Source organism: Balaenoptera ricei, chromosome 5 (genome assembly GCF_028023285.1).
Source record: "Balaenoptera ricei isolate mBalRic1 chromosome 5, mBalRic1.hap2, whole genome shotgun sequence".
Lineage (NCBI taxonomy): Eukaryota > Metazoa > Chordata > Mammalia > Artiodactyla > Balaenopteridae > Balaenoptera > Balaenoptera ricei.
Genome location: NC_082643.1, coordinates 68516909 through 68535165, shown reverse-complemented (window position 1 = coordinate 68535165; position 18257 = coordinate 68516909). Strand labels below are relative to the sequence as shown.

Genomic DNA, 18257 nt, shown 5'->3' with positions numbered 1-18257 from the left:
GATGGTTTATTTTCTGCTTCACTGGGAAGTACTACTTTCCAATTTTTAATAATCTTTATGTTTTTCATTATAATTAGAAAAAGCACTAAACCTGAAGAAAAAGTAGATGATTAAAGGAGTTTTGTTTTTACTTTTAACTCAGCCTAAGGAAATATATGTGCAATTGACATGTCTAGATTTCAAGATAATTCTACTAGTTTTAAAGTGTATTTTAGAGTATATTTTAAGGATTTTTAAAGTATATTTAAATATATATTAAGTATACTGTAAAGAATTTTAAAATTAAATAGAAAAAAATAATTCCTAATTCCACAACAGAATCTCAGAATCTGAGAGCTAGAAAGGACCACAACTATCATTTCGTCCAAACATTTAATTTTACAGATGAAGAAACTGATGCATAAAAGACAAACAGCTTGGGTCTCACAGCTAATTAATATGTAGGATCTAGGCTAGAGCCTTATTCTCCTGAACCCAAGCCCGGGGCAATTTCTACTCTAGGACAATGCCTCTAATAACTTTCTCTGTAAGCATAGAAAATGTTTATCTCCTTGAACTAGAAACTCTAAATTGAGAAAATATTTGAGAATTGGAGGGAAAAAACTTTTTCCATCAAACAGAAATTATAAAACTAACACATAACAAATGTTAAAATTCTCATATGGATCTAGGGGAAAAAATCTGTTTTTGAGATTTTCACATTTGCACCTAAAATCCCAAAATGTATAGGATTTTGTTATAAGTGTTTCTGTTGATGAATAATATAGAGAATGCTTAAGTTTGTTGCTCTGGTTCAATAAAATAAAAGCAATTAAGCAAACAATACCCTGGAGCCAGACTGCCTGGATAGAAATCTTGATACTGCCTTTTCTAGATGTGTCACTTTGAGCAAGTTTACCTTTTCTGAGCCTCAGTTTCCCTATTTATATACCAGGGATAATAATCACCCCTAACTCATTAAATGAGTTCATATACATAAAGCACCAACAGTGCACAGCATAAACTCTGTATGTTTAACTGCTTTTATTATTATAAAACAATGTAAATGTATGCTTAGTTTTTATTACGGTTATCATCCTTCTAATAAAGTTGACAATATTATCATTTAATGTTCACTATAGGTAATGCTAAATTAGAGAATGTCCAGATCTCAATGACTTCACAAATATCCTCTTCAAATAGCTTAGCAAATAGAATAGCCAATGATAAAACTGGCTACTGTTAACTGTCAAAGATATTCCAACTTTCTGCCAACCTCTTCAAGGTCAGGGGTAATGTGGAGGAAACAGGGTACATAGAGAGGTGCTGGGTTCAGGAAAGCCAGGCAAAATTAAACACTTGTAGCCATCATGCGCAAGCATGAGGCCAGGAATCCAGGCAGGTGAGACAAAGTTTGAAAAGCACAAAGAAGTTACTGTGGTGAAAATATAAGAGCAACACAATGGAGAGACAGAATGCCTGAATTCTAACCCTGGTTCAGGTATCAACTAGGTATATTATCTCAACAAAGCAAATCTACCTTCTGGTTTTATTTGCCTCGGGTAAGACAACATGCTTCTCAGGGTCATTTATGGCCCAAAAGTCAAATGCAGTCTCAATGTTTTTTAAAAAAAAAAAAAAAAAAAAAAAAAAGCAATATTTTCTGGGTTCACATTTTATAGGTGAACAGCTGCTGTAAAAAAGGAAGAAAGTTTTAAAACTTTATTCCTGTCAAAAAAGTTTGAGAGTTTTCCTCTTTGCAAGAGAAGGTTGTCTAAAGTTTGTACTCTACCAAGCCTGGCTCACCTCACGTTCTGACAGAGGAAGCACTATGAAAAAAGAGAAAGCACAGAGTAAGGGGAAGTAGAGGAGTTTTAATTTTAAGTAGCAAGTAGGGTAGGATGCATTAAGATAATTGTGAAAGATTTGAAAGTGAAGGAGTTAGCCATTTGTGTATCTGGGGGGAATATTCCAGAAGGTGGAACCAGCCAGTGCAAAGCCCTAACCAGAAGTGTGCCTAGAATAACTCAGGGAATGGAAAGGAGGCTTGTGTGCCTAGACTGGGGTAAACAAATGAAAGAATGGTAGAAGTCAGAGAAATGGGCCAGATCAGGTAGGGTCTTACAGGCCATTAAAAGGAACTTTAATTCTGAAGATGGGGAGCTTCAGGGAGTCCTGATACAGAAAAGAGATGTGATCTGACTTACGTTTTAAAAGAATCACTGTGGCAGATGTACCAAAGAGACTGTAAAGGTTGAGAGGCAAAGGTGGGAGCAGGGGGAAGAAAAGTATTGAGTACAAGGCAGAAGAGAGAAAATGATAACTCACACCAGCAGTACAGATGGTAAAAAGTGGTCAGATTTTGGATATATTCTGAAGACAGAGCCAAGAGATTGATTTCTTGACAGATTAGAGGCAGTGAAAGAGAAACAGGGACATCAAGAATGTGTCAAAGATTTTTTTAGTCTAAGCAAATAGGATGCCAGGTCTGCCATCAACTGAAAATGGGAGGGCTGCACTTGAAGCTGATTTGGGAGGAAGATTATAAATTCAGTTTTGGATATTTTGGACTCTGAGACACTTGACCTGTACAAATCTATAGACTAAGAGAATTTTACCTTCCTGTCGATATGACAACACATATGAACTAGAAATTTCAGATTCAACCTGAACACATGGGTTATGCAAATGGGAAGTGAAGACAACGCTTATTTCCTAATGCTGAACTCTGAACTCAATGGAATCAGCTTTTTCGCTATTTTGGGAGATGAAGTCATAACCATAGAAGAAATTAACAGATTTCAATGCATAAAAATCACGCTTTAAATTCATCTGTCTGCCTTAATACACATCTGAATATCAATGTGGCTCATGGAAGGATAGAACTGAAAGTGTACTATATTTACCCAGAAGATACAGAACCCCTGGAGTTGGAGACATATATATGTCTCATAATATAACTCTAAAAATTTTAACTGTGTGACTAAATTCTATACATTTGGGTTCAACCAGCTCTGTGAAAGTATAATCTCATTCATAAACTAGTGAAATCAAAAATTTATTTAAATCATGTATTACAATCACTCTATCATAACCTATCACTCTATCATATAATTATACACAGTTCTATAATATTCTAGCATTAGAATTTTACTAATTTTCAATTATTAAGATTATATTTTCAAGTATTAAGAGACGATTACATATGTTAAGCAATAAAGTTATGTAAATGTATACTGATTAAACTTCATGGTATTAACGTCTGATGATATAGAGATTCAACTAATCCAACTCAACTACCTTACATTATCTGTACCAGACCAAGGAAAAAAGACTTTATATATCTAATTTACATATATTCTAGAATATTCTTCATATTTATATAAATACTATGAGCAATACAATGATAAATTATGTTCATTTAAGAAATAATATATAGTTGAATTGGTTTATAGTACAGACTACCAACATATCTATTTCAAGTAACATTTATAACTGAATAGTTTAGAAAGGGCAGAGAAAGAAGGCTGGATACACAGGAACTCCTTCACCGAACTAATCAAGGACTCCATTGTAATTATCAATACAATGCAAGATCAAAGAGAATAAAACAAGGTGCTCTTGCAGGAAGCATACAGACAGACAAGACAGACAAATAGAGATACACACAAACATTCACTTCTTATCAATCAAAACAACAAAGGTAAGTTAACACAAAGTCCAACCAACTCTACCCTAAGTAAACTTCACTTACTAGATGTAGGATGGAAAAGAGCTCAAGAAGAAGAAAATCATTTTTCCAGATCTTTGAGAAAATTTCAATCCTTATGTAGACAATTCAGTTTTAAGTGTAAAAATGTAAAAAGCACAGTGTTTTCCTCAAATCTAATGAACAGATCATTGTCACACATCACACGTCCTGTAGCTAAAGGGTACAAAGGTCCTCACTTCAAAATCCACGATCTTGTGGGAAAGGCCCTCTCCACTTCTGGTGCATGCTGTTCTCTTGGCATACTAGCTGCCCTGTGGCAGCAGAACAGGAAATGTAGGTATGTCATCAAGACAGTCTCCCGTCAACAGTAAGGGCAGCCACAGTTCTTTGACCTCACCCTCCACAAAGCCAAAACAAAAACCAAAAACAAAACAAAAAATACCACAATTGGGGAATGAGATGGTAAAAGTGGCCAATTCGAGTTCTGCCATATCTCATAGGAAAGTTGCTAAATTTGATGGTTTACAGCCAGAACTGAAATACCTCCTTTATCTAAAGTCCATCACCCTAGACTAGGCCACTATCATCTCATCTTTACTGTTCCAAGAGCTCCTACCTACTCTTCCCAGTTTCACTCTAATCTCTCTGCAATCCTTTCTGGCCCCTACCTGAGCTCGCCAATCTCATTTCAAGGCCCTATCTCCTTTGTTTCCTACATTCTAGCCACAATACAGTAGTATCCTTTCAGTTCCTCAGGCAAGCCAAACTTATTTTGCTGTTCTCCAGACCTGCAATGCTCTTCACAGGACTCTTTCACCCTTCCTAAATGTTTCCTTCTCAGAAGCGTTCTCCCTGATCACATTATTTTCTATCAGAGACTTTAATGGTCTCCTTCACAGCAATTTTCTCAGACATAATTTGTCTATTAGTTGTAAGCTCCAGGAGGGCAGAGGAACTATGCATGTTTCATTCGTAACTATATACCCAGAGCCTCACATGATACTTAGCATAAAATTTAATAAATACTTGTTAAATTCCTTATCAGGAAACCTCAATGAGACAGTTGATAATGAAGGATTAGTCGAAAATACTCTGAGCAAACAAGTATCTTAAAACCCAAGTATTAAAATTCAAGCATCTAAATCTAGCACTCAGAACCAACTTCTCTTACTTTACACATAGCTCTAATAGGGTTGGTTGTCTCATTTCCAACCTACAACTGATCAATCAGAAAGAAAAGAAGAACATAAACAGAAAGCAAAATCTCTCACATATGAAATTCAAAAGAAAGTGCCATTTAGAGAAGATCCTCAAACCCCAAAATACCTCAACAGCCTCGAAGAACATCACTGTGTACCAATCTGTTAATATCTTCTTTTGATTAAATGTTTCCCCTACTCAGTCAGATAATTCTGATTTATGCTCAGGATCTTGCTTTAAAGCAGGAAAGCATATGTCACATTGTAGACTGATTTCCAAGAAAACGGTAAAGATTAACCAAAAAATATGCATGAAGGGATAAATATCAAAATATATGGTAATCATTTGCTGAATGCCTACTATGGGTCCAGGTAATCAGATAAATTATTTCTGACTGTCACACCTAATCTCTGAGGTAGATATCCCTTTTGCAGATGAGAAAACTAAAGTTCAGAAAGGTTAATGGTTACAGTTAGGAAGTTTCTCAGAACTGAAATCAATCTGCCTGACATCCAAGACCACACTCTTTCCACAGTACCATCTATTGTTTTCCAAATGCATCTGATGTAAGAATCACCCAAGGTCTTATTAAAAATAAAAATTCCTAGTCTTCCCCTAAAGATTCTGATTGGGGACGTCTTAGGTAAGAACCTGAAATGTATATTTTTTAAAATGTCCTTAGTGATTCTGATAATCAGGCAAGTTTAAAAAATATTGTACTGGGATTAAGCTACACTGCATGAACATGGAAACACTGGTATAAGATCTGATTTTACAAGTGGATTCTGAACAAATTATGAAAAGTCACCAACAAATCTTACACAGAAGATACTGGAGTAAGGATACCTAACAGCATCTGTTGCTGTTATATTTTAAAGCTTAATTTTATTGAGAATGAAATCTTAAGTAGCTTTATAACAGATTTGAAAGCTAAGCCAGACATAGATACTAGAGAGACTTAAAAGATTCCCTTCTGAGTATATAGTTAGTCTAATATCCTAGGTGTTTAACCTGCTAGGAATATAAACTCAAGTTGGAATTCAAGAGCAGCTCTCATATAACATTATTATTTAGAGTAATGTTATTCAGAATAATAATATTTAGTATTTGATTATTTACCATCATAAATAATTTCGTATCATTTATGTCCCACCATTTAGTTCCTATATTCCACTTAGCTAGACACATAAAATCTTAAGTACTAGTTAATTTCACATCTGTTGGCAGGCAGAAATCCCACATTGAACTGTTTGGACTGGAATATCATGTGAATTTCAAATTCAAATACAGTAAAATTTTGAAACTTCAGTTTACTACCATATTTCTCATTTCTTCAAGAAAGTCTACCCATTGAAAATTTTTGGCAGTTAATCCAGTTAAAACATTTAGCATTTTTTTCTTAATATTATCAGAGATACATTCAATGCTATGTTCTAAATCAAACTAATTTCCTCTCAAACTATAAGGAGTAAGGAAATTCTCTGGGAAAAAAATATCTACTTGAAGTTGACAATTTCCTCACATTCACCAAACTTCGTTTTTTAAGAAAAGACATCAGCCTGCCCTGCGAATCATGTGGAGCAAATAGAAGCCCAGACTTAGGCATCAACCCCTATTCTTCTCTGCCTTTGGTGTCCTGGCTTCTCAATTCCCTGGCATTCTTATTTTATTGTTATTTTAAAATGATAGGTACATGACATGGGAATTAATTTCCTTTTATTTCTATTTACATTGCTCTTATTTTCTTCCTCTCCTCTTAGGCAATCAATTAAATGTATTTAACATGCATCTTTTCATTTGTATGTGTTTTTACAAAAATGAATATGTTTGTGCATGGATTTTTAATAAACGAGTATATACATTAAAAAAAAAAAGATAAGCCAGAGAATTTCCTGGCAGTCCAGTGGTTAAGACTCTGTGCTTTCACTGCCGAGGGCATGGGTTCAATCCCTGGTCAGGGAACTAAGCTCCTGCAAGCCGCACAGCACAGCCAATAAATAAATAAATAAAATAAGACAAGCCACTTATCTTATAAATGTGATTTCATAAGAGTTCTATTGTAAAATATTGTTTGCCTTCATTAGTAGGTACAGAAAAAAGAAGAAAACAGTTATTCCTTTGACAATTCTAACAAGATCCAAAGATGTATGCAATCACCTCATTTATTTAGAGAACATTTCAGGACCTATAACATCCCAGACACTATATTAAGCAATGGAGAAATAAAAACCAAGAAGCATAATTCCTGCCCTCAAAGAACTATCCAGCTTTGTGCAGAAATATCAATAAGATCTTCAAAAATCTCCAAAGAAAAAATTTAATCTTTAAAAATGGAATAATTATGTTGGGTGGATGAAAGGAGGTGGGAGTTATAAAGATTAAAAAAAACTGTTAAACTAAAGTGACTCTGTTATTCGGGCAAATCATGTTCAGGTCTCTTGTTGCTAACCACAGCATCTAGTAGCAGTCTTGGTCCAATACATTTCAAGACAATTTTTTTTTAACTCTACCATCTGAAAGGTCAATATACACTGAAGTGTTCCTGTGATGTCTCCTATGCAAAGATCCTATTGTATCCCAAAGTGTTCCCATATTTTTTCAAGTCACATTTCTAAATCTTTCAATTTTCCTCAGCTTACCTGAGATGAAGACAAAGAGAGTGATGTCCCACAGCCATTGATAAAAACTGGTAAAGGATGAGGAATTATTTGTGGACATGACAGGAAGATTATACCTCAGAAGAAAGTACCCGAAGACACAATAATTTAGTGAAATTAGAAACAAACTTCAGTAAAATAAGTTGGCTCTATGACAGGGCTTATGTTAGAAGTCAAAGATTATACATGCCCTATGAAAGCTCCAAGTTTAATTCTGATATGGGAGGGCATGAAATGAGACAGGAACTAATGTCAGTTATAATGATAGTTTAGATAGGAAATACTGGCCTAAAACTAGTTTTAAATTCTAATTTTTATACTAACACATCGCTATCATCATTGTGAAAAATCAACCTCTTCAACAAATGATCATTATATTTTACACAAATTTACTCTAAGGGGCAAAGAACGCCATAATTTAAAAATATTAACCCATTTGGCCAATACCACCTAATAAGTTAATCACTTTTTCCCCCTCATCTTCATTACATAATGAGAAATACACACACACACACACACAAACACACACAAACATACACACACACACACACACACAGGAAATCTACTTTTAATTGAAGTGGGAGTTGAAGCCTTTTAAATTACATGTACATAAACATTATGCAATAACAGGAACTTATCATTTCCCTCTCTTCCTTCAAATGCCACTTTCCTCAAAACATGCTTCTGCACAAAATTTCTTCCTGTTGGAGCTGCCACCTTGTTTCATATTGCTACATGCAAATCCAAAAATGAAGGAAATTATTATACTCATCTAGAAGAATATCAAGAAAGAATACTGATCTTAATGGAGGTACACAGTTTAAGCCTGATTTGGGGTCAACATGAAAATATTTTATTAGAAACTACATTAAAGCAGGCTTCGTTTAGGCAAATTATACATTTTAAATACTTACGTTCCCAAATTCTGATTATGCCACAAAACTAACCAAGACCTGCCTGTGTAGTAGAAAATGGAAGGTGACTTAATTTCTCACGTCACTATAATGACGTGCCAAATTACATCATATGAGAATATAGTGATGTCTAAAATGAGAGTAATATTATAATACGATGTAGTAAATCATAGGGGGAAAAAAGAGTAGAAATATTCAACTATAAGGGTCTACTCAAAAGTGAAATCTGTGAAAAACACATATGGATGGATCTAATCTTTTCAGATTGATCTGGATTACAGATGATTCTATACATTACATTATAATTGACTTTCAAGGGAAAAGGGCTCTGAACAGTTCCTTAGTTTAAATAAAGGGGTAGGGGGTAGGGCAGCTGCAGTGATAAGCTTAACTAGTCTTATTATAACTATTTTAATAGCTCTTCCCATTTATACTTAAGATTTTTTTTTTTTGATGTGGACCATTTTTCAAGTCTTTATTGAATTTGTTACAATATTGCTTCTATTTTATGTTTTGGTTTTTTGGCCGCGAGGCATATGGGATCTTAGCTCCCCAACCAGGGATCGAACCCACACCCCCTGCATTGGAAGGCGAAGTCTTAACCACTGGACCGCCAGAGAAGTCCCCCCATTTATACTTAAAGGCAAGAAAAACTGAATATGCTCAACAGGTATAGCAACCCATAAACACCAATTTCAAAAACCTTTATAGGTGTTAACTGGGCTCCTATTGGCATAGTATGCCTGTGAATTATGTATGACAGAGTCATGTAAAAAAAGTTTTGCATTACTGTTACTATATTTATATATGGCACCACAAAACAGGATTAGGTTTTCAATGCAGAAGGATTCTTATTAATCCTCACTGAAATATTTCACACAATAATCTAACCTCATACAAACTGTCTAGAAATGGAAAAACAAGACTAAAGTGAATCACTATTAGGTTTGAAAATGGCAGTTCGGATTTCTTAGTACTGTGCTTTACACCTATGTTTCTCAAAGTGGAACACTGTGTGTGTGAATGATAATTAATAAAGCCTAATATCTATTGAGCACAGTACCATACAATGTGATGAATTCTTTGCATGTATTTTCTCAATTAATCCTTAATAATTTTAACAGTGAGGGACTATCCCCATCTTAAATGAAGAGTCGTAGATAAATAATTTACCCAAAAAGTGGCAGAGGATAGATCTGAACCCAGAGCCTAGAACCAAGATAAAAGGAAAGAAAGGTAAGTTGCTAAGGGAGATCGCAGAAAAATTAACTCCCCTTGTAGAAAGGCATACTGTTTACCGGTGGCATATAGTTCCTCTTACACTCTGGAATAGTGGTTTTCAATCCTGGGTACATATTTGAATCACCTGTGGAACTTTTTAAACAAACTATGCAAGCCTGGGACACTCACCCAGATAACTGGCTTTCAACTGGGGCAAAGACAAGGCTTTTTTTTTTTAAAGCTCCCCAGATGATTCTAATGGGCAACTAACATTGAGAACCACTAATAATTCTCTCCACTCTGTTAACCTCTCTAAGCAGCCAACTAAAATCAAATTTACTAATCACCTATTTGGTTCTGAGCACTTTGCCTATTATATTTTCCATCATGCCCAAGAAAGTACTTAGCTTTTCTTTTCCTTAAACAGAGGAAACATTATAACTATAGTTGCACCTTTTAAAATAAAATTTTGCCAGCTTTTTTTTGACAAGAGGAATGTAAGGGGCAGGGTGGGCAGACAACATGATAAAGTTTGAAAACTCTTCTTTAAGCACTCCTTAGGTTTAAAAGAATGTAAAAAGGTCCTAATAGCCAAACAAAACTTAAATGGCAGGCGCTGAAGACTTAAAACTTTCTGTGATATATGTTAAAAAAAGGTTTAATATCCCACTATATTTGGTTATATTTCTTAATTCTGCTGATGATAACAGTTAAAATACTAAGTAACTGTTATTGTGGTGATAAATTCCATTGTCTTCTCATGGCACTGTGACAGCACTTATGCAGCGTTTTCACCCTGATTAAATCACCTGAATATAAACTAACAGGTGCTAAAGAAATCAAAGCATTACATAAGCACACCCAAACAGCAATATGGCTGGTCACATCATGTACTGAGAAATGCAAGGGTTTTGCTGAAGATCTTATATGAGAAGTCTTACTGTTTCACTAAAAGTTATTCACTGCACGACCCACTCACCCTAAACCAAAAATATAATGAAAAGTGTTCCAGGCAGTCTCAGACTTGCTGGCCCTTTTATTTTACTAAAAAGGTGAAGTGGGGAGATATCTGACAAGCATGAAGTTTGACCTAGGATTTGAACAGAGATCTAAAATGAAAAACAGTATAAATACTTCAAGTAGTACAAAACTCTGGACTTCTCAGAGAAACATTACAAAACTTCCTGCTTCCGGACAGCTCATTATTTGGTTCAAGTCTTCACATTCCTTTATTAGTCATGACCTTTCAGAAAGCTCTCCTTCCTTATTGTTTGAATAATATTGCGCTTTTAAAATGTTGCCAATTGGACTTACAGGAACCCTTATCAAATGAAGAAGCCATCCCAGAGTTCATGCCCAAAGGAGGGACTTAGATTACTGAGAACCCTCAGTAACCTGAGCGGTGTGTGCCCATCACATAGATTTTTTTTTTTTAATTATGTGTAAGCATACATCGTTCTGCATCTTAAATATATATGTTCATCTATACTTTTTTTTATCATACACAATTACAGGAACTTGCACTAGTTCCGCAGAAACTGACTCTGCAAGAAACTGGGAAGACCTGTGGGTGTGTGAAATACACAAGGACACGAAACCACTCACTACCGATCGTCACTGGGGTCTCAACCGGCCGAGATCTGGCCTCTGAGCCATATGTCACTAGGCTCAAAGGCACAGACGAGGAGACAGAACCACAGGGTAACTGAATGAGAAAACAGGGGGAGACACCTCAGAAATGCGTATTTCCACCCCAAAGCTGAAGAGGTGGCCGGAAGGGCAGACCCTGAAGAATAACCTTCCTTCTGGGATCCGTCAAGGCGCCCAGGCCCGAAGGGCCTACTAAGAGGGGTGTGGGGGGAGGGAGGGCAGCGAGCGTCCATCCCCACTTCAGAGACCGAAACCAATGAAAATAAAGCAAGTTTTCACTTCCTGGTCGCCTACTCCTCCCGCAGGCCTCCGACACCAGACGCACACCGGGGCGAGAGGGCCCCCGCGGAGTAAGGGGCCCGCCCCAGCCCTGCACCTCCCGTCCTCGCCCTCGCCCTCCTCCGGGCCTTACACGGTGACGTGACCGGAGCCGCGGACCACCACCGGGTCCGGCGAGTACTTGAGCAGCTGCTCCTCCAAGGCCCGCTCCTCGTCCTCCTCCTCCTCATAGATCTCGTCGAAATCCGCCATCCTGAGCCTCCGAGGCCCCCTGCCCGAAGGGGCCTGTCCAGGGGCTGAGGCCGGGATACGGGCTGGCAAGGCGGCGGAGGCTGAGGGGAGTCGCTGCCGCGGGCTCCGAGGCCGCGGAGTTCACTCTGGGCTGTCTCGGCGTCGGCTACAGAGGAGACGGGGTCCCGGCCGTCGCCGCCGCCATTACCGTCAGCAATAACAACAACACAATGTCAACATCCGCCCAAGAGCCGACACCTCCACCAGCGCTGCCGCCGCCGCCGCAGCAGCAACTGAGGCAACCACAGCAACAGCCTGCGCCTCCCGCAGCGGGAGCACTGGGCTACGGCATCGCGAGACTTCCCGGGACGGCGGGCGGGCGGGCGAGCGGACGCGCGGGCGCGCGAGCACGCGGGGTGGATGGCGGGAGCGCGCACGTGAGGCTTCGCTCGCTCCCCCAGGTCGCTTTCGTTCCTCCACTTCCACCCGCCGACGGCTCCTCGGACGCGCGCTCCCGCAGGCGCGGCACCGCCCCTCAGCAGAGGGGTCGCGGACCCACAGGGGGGAGTGTCTCTGGGAGCTGGTGGCGTTGACCCCGACTCAAAGAACAGATCTCTGAGTGTCCAGTGGCGCACTTAGTTCCCCAGAGTAATGTCTAACCGAAACAACAAAAAATAAAAACCCTGGTTGGAATAGAGAATTTATTGTGCATGTGGTTGCCAGTTTATCTAATAATCGAAACTCACTTTTCGTCAGTTTTTTTAGTCTGTGATGAGAACCAGAGTCTGTACTTTTCCAATTTGAGGAACCCAACAGACACACTGCAAATATTTTTTGTCCACTATAATACAGGATTTTCCAAAACATGTCCAAAATCAAACATCTTGTCCCATTATCCCCTTAAATATAGTCCAGTAGATGAAGCCAATTCTGCTGATCTTTTTTTTCCTACAAGAAAACTCATTTTAGTCATGCCATGAAACAAAACTGACAAATTCTCTGGATTCCAGGTTAGAAGAAGCAGTTTCCTTCCCCAACTTCTTCACCAGCCATAACCTCTTTTCTCCCTTAAGAACTTAGGGAATCCGTTAAGTTCTTAAGCTCCTCCCAGGAAAGGAAAAGTAAAGGAAGGAGAGGGGAGGTACAGTTTAATGGATTCCCCTTACCAGTCTAGACTACCAGTAAAGGCTTAAGGTTCACATTGGGCACTTGGCTTCATAGTCAAGAACCTGCCCAGGCAAATAGTTCAGGGGCAGGAGTGGGCTCCTGAGAGAGTCCAGGATAGGGAACATACACTGTGCGGGCAGGAAAGGATAGTCATACCCAGTGCTGGTGAGAATATTCTCCAAGTACAGTGTTCACTCCTACCAGTTTAGGTGGGTGGTTGTTAAAGTTGAGAAAATGCAAGGGAGGGCAATTAGGACAGTGAGTGAGAAATGCCAAAGAACCTCCTACTGGTAATAGTTGAAGAAAATGAGCATAGTTAGCCAAGAAAAGATGAAGGAAAAACATAGTAGATAGTATCAGACTTGCTATGTATCTCTCCTGAGTACACTTATTCATTCGACAAACATTTACTGAGCTCCAACCATGTGGCAGGCACTGTGGGGTGTGTGTGTGTGTGTAATCAGATACAGTTCCTGCCTTCCAGTAGCTTATTTATCACGAAGGCAAGCAATCATCATCCTGTCGAGTGCTCCCAGAGGAGTATCAGAGGGTGGTAACAGAGCACACAGGAGGCAGCTTGGTCTGGTGATTAACTGCCTGCCTGACTGCCTGTCTTTGAATCTCAGCTCTGCTACTTACAATGTGACCCTGGACAAGTCATTTAACTTCTCTGTTCCTCATGTGTAAGATGAGGATAATAATAGTACTACCTCATTGGGCTGCTCTGCAGATTAAACAGATTACTACATGTGAAATACGTAGAAAGCCTGGCACACAGTAAATATTGGGCGGCAATAGGAGATCTCTAAGGCCCCATCCAACTAATCAGCTCTATGAGGATCAGCACAATTTTTTGCATTATGTAATGCTTTACTGTTTATGAAGCACAGACATATCATTTAATATTCCCCAAGAACTCTGCGAGGTAATCTAGGATGTAATTTATTCCTTAGTTTCAGAGATGCTATGTGACTGCCCTACAGCCAAATGGCTATCTAAGAGTCAAACTCAGGGCTTCAGTTCAGTGCACTGGGTAGGCCAAGCTCCTGAATTTCTTTCTTGGCAGGAACTAGGAGGCCAAGTGGCTGCACTCAGTTAAAGGAATGGCTGCAAATGGGAGGGTGAGAAAAGGGAACCAGAGGAAGAAAGGTCAGTATGTTCCAGACATGGCCCACACCCTGTGTGCTGTGACTGAGAATTCACCTTTCTGTAGAAATAATGGCAAAGATAAGGGGTTAGTGCCCCAAAGTTTCTAAATCATCACATAGCTGACAACTTCCCAAGGGCAGGGGAAGTCACCCACAGCCCTTTAAATCTCCAGCACTTGCCATAGCTCCTGCTTCAGAGAAGGAGCTCAATAAATGCTTTCTGAATTGAGATATATTGTTACTGGTGCTGTTTCCAGAACATCATGAGTTAATTAGGCTTCTGAGGACTGTGAGAATCTCACCCTTACCTTAACACTGGTTCTGTGTGGGAGAAATGTTCTTATTCTAAGATCTATTCAACAGAGAGAACTTTGTAACTCCCACTGCCTCAGTGTAAGGCGGGGGCTACCTTATTTTTGCTCCTCCTATTTTACGCTTCTTTTTCCTGTTCTGAAAAACCTGTCAGAGCCAGCAAACAGGTGTAGGACCTGGGAACAAGGCCGAGAGGGTGAGGGAAGATGAGTCAAACATTTCCCTGATGATGGTTGATATCATGATCCCAAACTCCATTTCCAGCCCTCCAGGGTCCAGCTTCCTGTCACACTCATTTTCCAGTCTCTTCCTGGGGACAAATCTCCCTCCTCAGTATCTTTTCCCTCAGCATTCAGGTGCTCTCCTGCGCTCTGCAGTATGGACTCCCCTCCATTTGAGCTCCCTCTTACATTCCTGCTTCACACACTTTCACATTTACCCTCACACCAAAAGGCTCAAAACCAAACAGGAAGATGCCTCAGAGGCCTCATGAGGCAACAAATCTACAGTTGCTTTCAAGGCAAATATCCCTAGATTTGAAAACTTCCAAATTCTGTCATTACCTACCTGAGTGGCCTTGGGTAGTTTCAACTTTCTAAGCTCCCTTTTCTTCATCCTGAAATGGGACCTATGTCATAGGGTTATCAAGGGTCAAATGAGATAATGCATGTGCTATGAGCTGAATCATGTCTCCCCCAAATTTATATACAGAAGCCCTAACCCCCAGGGGGACGGTATTTGGAGATAGGGCCTTTGGGAGGTAATTAGGTTTAGATGAGATCATGAGGCTGGGGTCCTCAAGACAGGATTAGTGTCCTTATAAGAAGTCACCAGATGCTTTGTGACCACCTAGAGGGGTGGGATAGGGAGGGTGGGAGGGAGGGAGATGCAAGAGGGAAGAGATATGGGAACATATGTATATGTATAACTGATTCACTTTGTTATAAAGCAGAAACTAACACACCATTGTAAAGCAATTATACTTCAATAAAGATGTTTAAAAAAAAAAAAAAAAAAGAAGTCACCAGAGAGCTTTCTCTCCCCACCACCCTTGCCTTGGTGTGAGGACACAGAAGGAAGACTTCCACCTGCAAGCCAGGAAGCTGGTTCTCACCAGGAACCAAATTGGCGAGCACTTTGATCTTTCTGCAGACTTCCAGTGTCTCCAGAACTTGTGAGAAATAAATTTCTGTTGTTTAAGCCACCCAGTCTATGGTATTTTGTTACAGCAGCCCGAGCTAAGACAGCATGTAAACCCTCATTTGTTCACTCATTCATTCATTAAACAAATATGCACTGAATTACTCCCGTGTGCCATATTCTGCACCAGGAATTAGGGTTTAGCAATAAGGTAGTGAATGAAACACAGTCCCTGCCTTCATGAAGCATAAAGTCCATGGGGGAAGGGTGACAGACAACTATAAAAATAATTAACTATCAGAATTGTGATCAATCCTGTGGAGAAATACAGGGGACCATGAGAGCTAATGGACCTAACTTACCCTGAGAAATCAGGAATTCTTCTCTGGGGAAATGACATTTAAGATAATGAGCTAAGCAAAAGTATGGGGGTGGGGAAACAGAAAAGAGGAGAAAGTTCTAAGGCAGTGAAAATGGCATGTTTGTCTTAGTTTGGGCTGCTGTCACAGAATACCATAGACTAGGTGGCTTATGAACAACAGAAATTTATTTATCTGCCCTCATGACCTAATCGTCTACCAAAGGCCCCACCTCCTGATACCATCACACTGGGGGGTAAGATTTCAACATAGGAATTTGAAGAGAACACAAACATTCAGTCTATAGCAATACTTAAAGACTCTGAGGCAGAAAAGCACATGGCCCAAATCAGGTAAAAACCAAAGTGTGGTTGAACCATAGCAAGGAAGGCAGAGCCAAAATGCAATGGGATAAAAGAGGTTGAGAGAAACTTGAAGGCCTTGGTAAAGAGCCAGAATTTCATCCTAAAAGTAAGGAAGATACACTGATGATGTGAAGCCAAGCCATGACATTATCAGATGTGCATTTTAAAATCCCCAAATGGTAGACCAGTAGTCCAACCTACCCAGCATGTATACCCTACTTCTTCTGAAAACAGCACTCATCTTCCCCTCCCCGGGCAATTTGTGGTAAATCATATCTCCCCTACTCTCAGTACAGATGATTGGGTTAAGCTGAGCATATCCCCAATTCCAAGAGTGTGCATATGACCTAGGGTGGCAAGTCAGAGAGCATGGGATACCTTGGGGCAGAGTGATTAGTTTGAACAGATACATGATTCAGACAGAACCAATGAGATTCAATACCAGAACTTTTAACATAACTATTGGGAAGAGGGGGATCTCTCTTTTTCTATGAATCTACTAGGAACCATGTTGCTCTTACAGTAGTAGAAACTGTCTAAGAATGATGCTAACACTGGGGGAAGCAGAACCAAGGGATGAAGCTAACATGACTTTTCCTGATGACCATGTCCTGAGTCCCCTGAGTTCAGCTACACCTAAAAATTTCCCTGGTTTGTAGGAGAGAATAATGGATTTAGTGGACACCCAGTGGAGATGCCCAGTAGAACACAGATAGATAGACAGGGATATTAGACAGACAGATAAATAGATGTGTGGGTAGATGAATGAAGAGATAGATAAGAAAGGGAGAAGAGAGAATGAGGAGAGGGAGAGGCTCAAAAGATAAGTCTCGGCAGGAAATAAAAACATTTGGGATCCATCAACTCATAGATGGTAAAGGTAGCCATAGAAGTGCCCTAGATGGCTCAAAAGCCAAGAGGTGAGGTCCCCGGGAGAGAGTGAGAAGATAAGAGGATGTAGGGTGAAGGAATTACAGTGAGTAGAGATGGAGACAGGAGGAAGGACTGACAAAGGAAATTGAGAGAAACTAGCCAAAGTGGTGAGAGGCAAACTCAGAGAGTGTGGTGTTACAAGTAAAGGGAGAGAAAAAAGTAAAAGAAGGAGGTAGTAGCTGTTCATGTGAGATGCTGCAGAGATAGCGTAAGAAACCAGTGTCCACTGTATTAAGGAGAACAGCAAATCCTGAGGAAGGACTCAATTTCTACAACCAGTAATTTGATAGACAGAGCCAACACAGAACCCCTTGATTAAATATAACCATTAAAAAAAAACAGTAATAAAAGGGAGCATAACTCCCCACTCCTTAAGTGTGGACCATACATAGAGACTTCCTTCCAAAGCAAAGGGGGGAAGACTAACTCTACAGTGGTGACACCTGACAAACACTGCTGCAGCCAGCTAATCAAAGTCAACATCATGTTGACCATAAATTAGGTTGATAGTATGTACCTTTGTAATGATATGATGAAAATGGCACTTAACCTTTCTGATCTTCCTCCCCAAAACCCATAAGCCCATTCTAATCATAAGAAAAACATTAGACAAATTCCAGTAGTGATGCATCCTACAAAATACCTAACAGTACTCCTGAAGACTGCCTAGGTCATCAAAAACAAGGAAACTCTGAGAAACTGTCACAGCCAAGAGGCGCCTAAGAAGACATAACAACTAAAGGTAATGTGGCATCCTGGATGGGATTCTGGAACAGAAAAAGGAACTTAGGTAAAAACTAAGAAAATCTGAATAAACTATGGACTTTCGTTAATAATAATGTGTCGATGTTGGTTCATTAATTTTAGCAAACATACTGTAATATGTTAATAACAGAAAACTTGCATGCAGTAGTGTAGGGAACATTCTGTATTATTTTCTCAATTTTCCTTAAAGTCTAAAATGGCTCTTAAAAAATAAAGCCTAAGTTT

General features: G+C 39.3%; 1 protein-coding gene across 1 annotated transcript in view; it reads right to left on the bottom strand.

The window, feature by feature from the left end:
* CHIC2 (cysteine rich hydrophobic domain 2) overlaps positions 1–12208 on the bottom strand; it is a 46713-nt gene extending 34505 nt beyond the window's left edge. Inside the window, exon 1 of the mRNA XM_059924102.1 lies at positions 11746–12208. Within this exon, the coding sequence (XP_059780085.1) occupies positions 11746–11864 (119 nt within the window). The 5' untranslated portion in view covers positions 11865–12208. The remainder of the gene's footprint in view (positions 1–11745) is intronic.
* Between the last annotated feature and the right edge of the window lie 6049 nt (positions 12209–18257).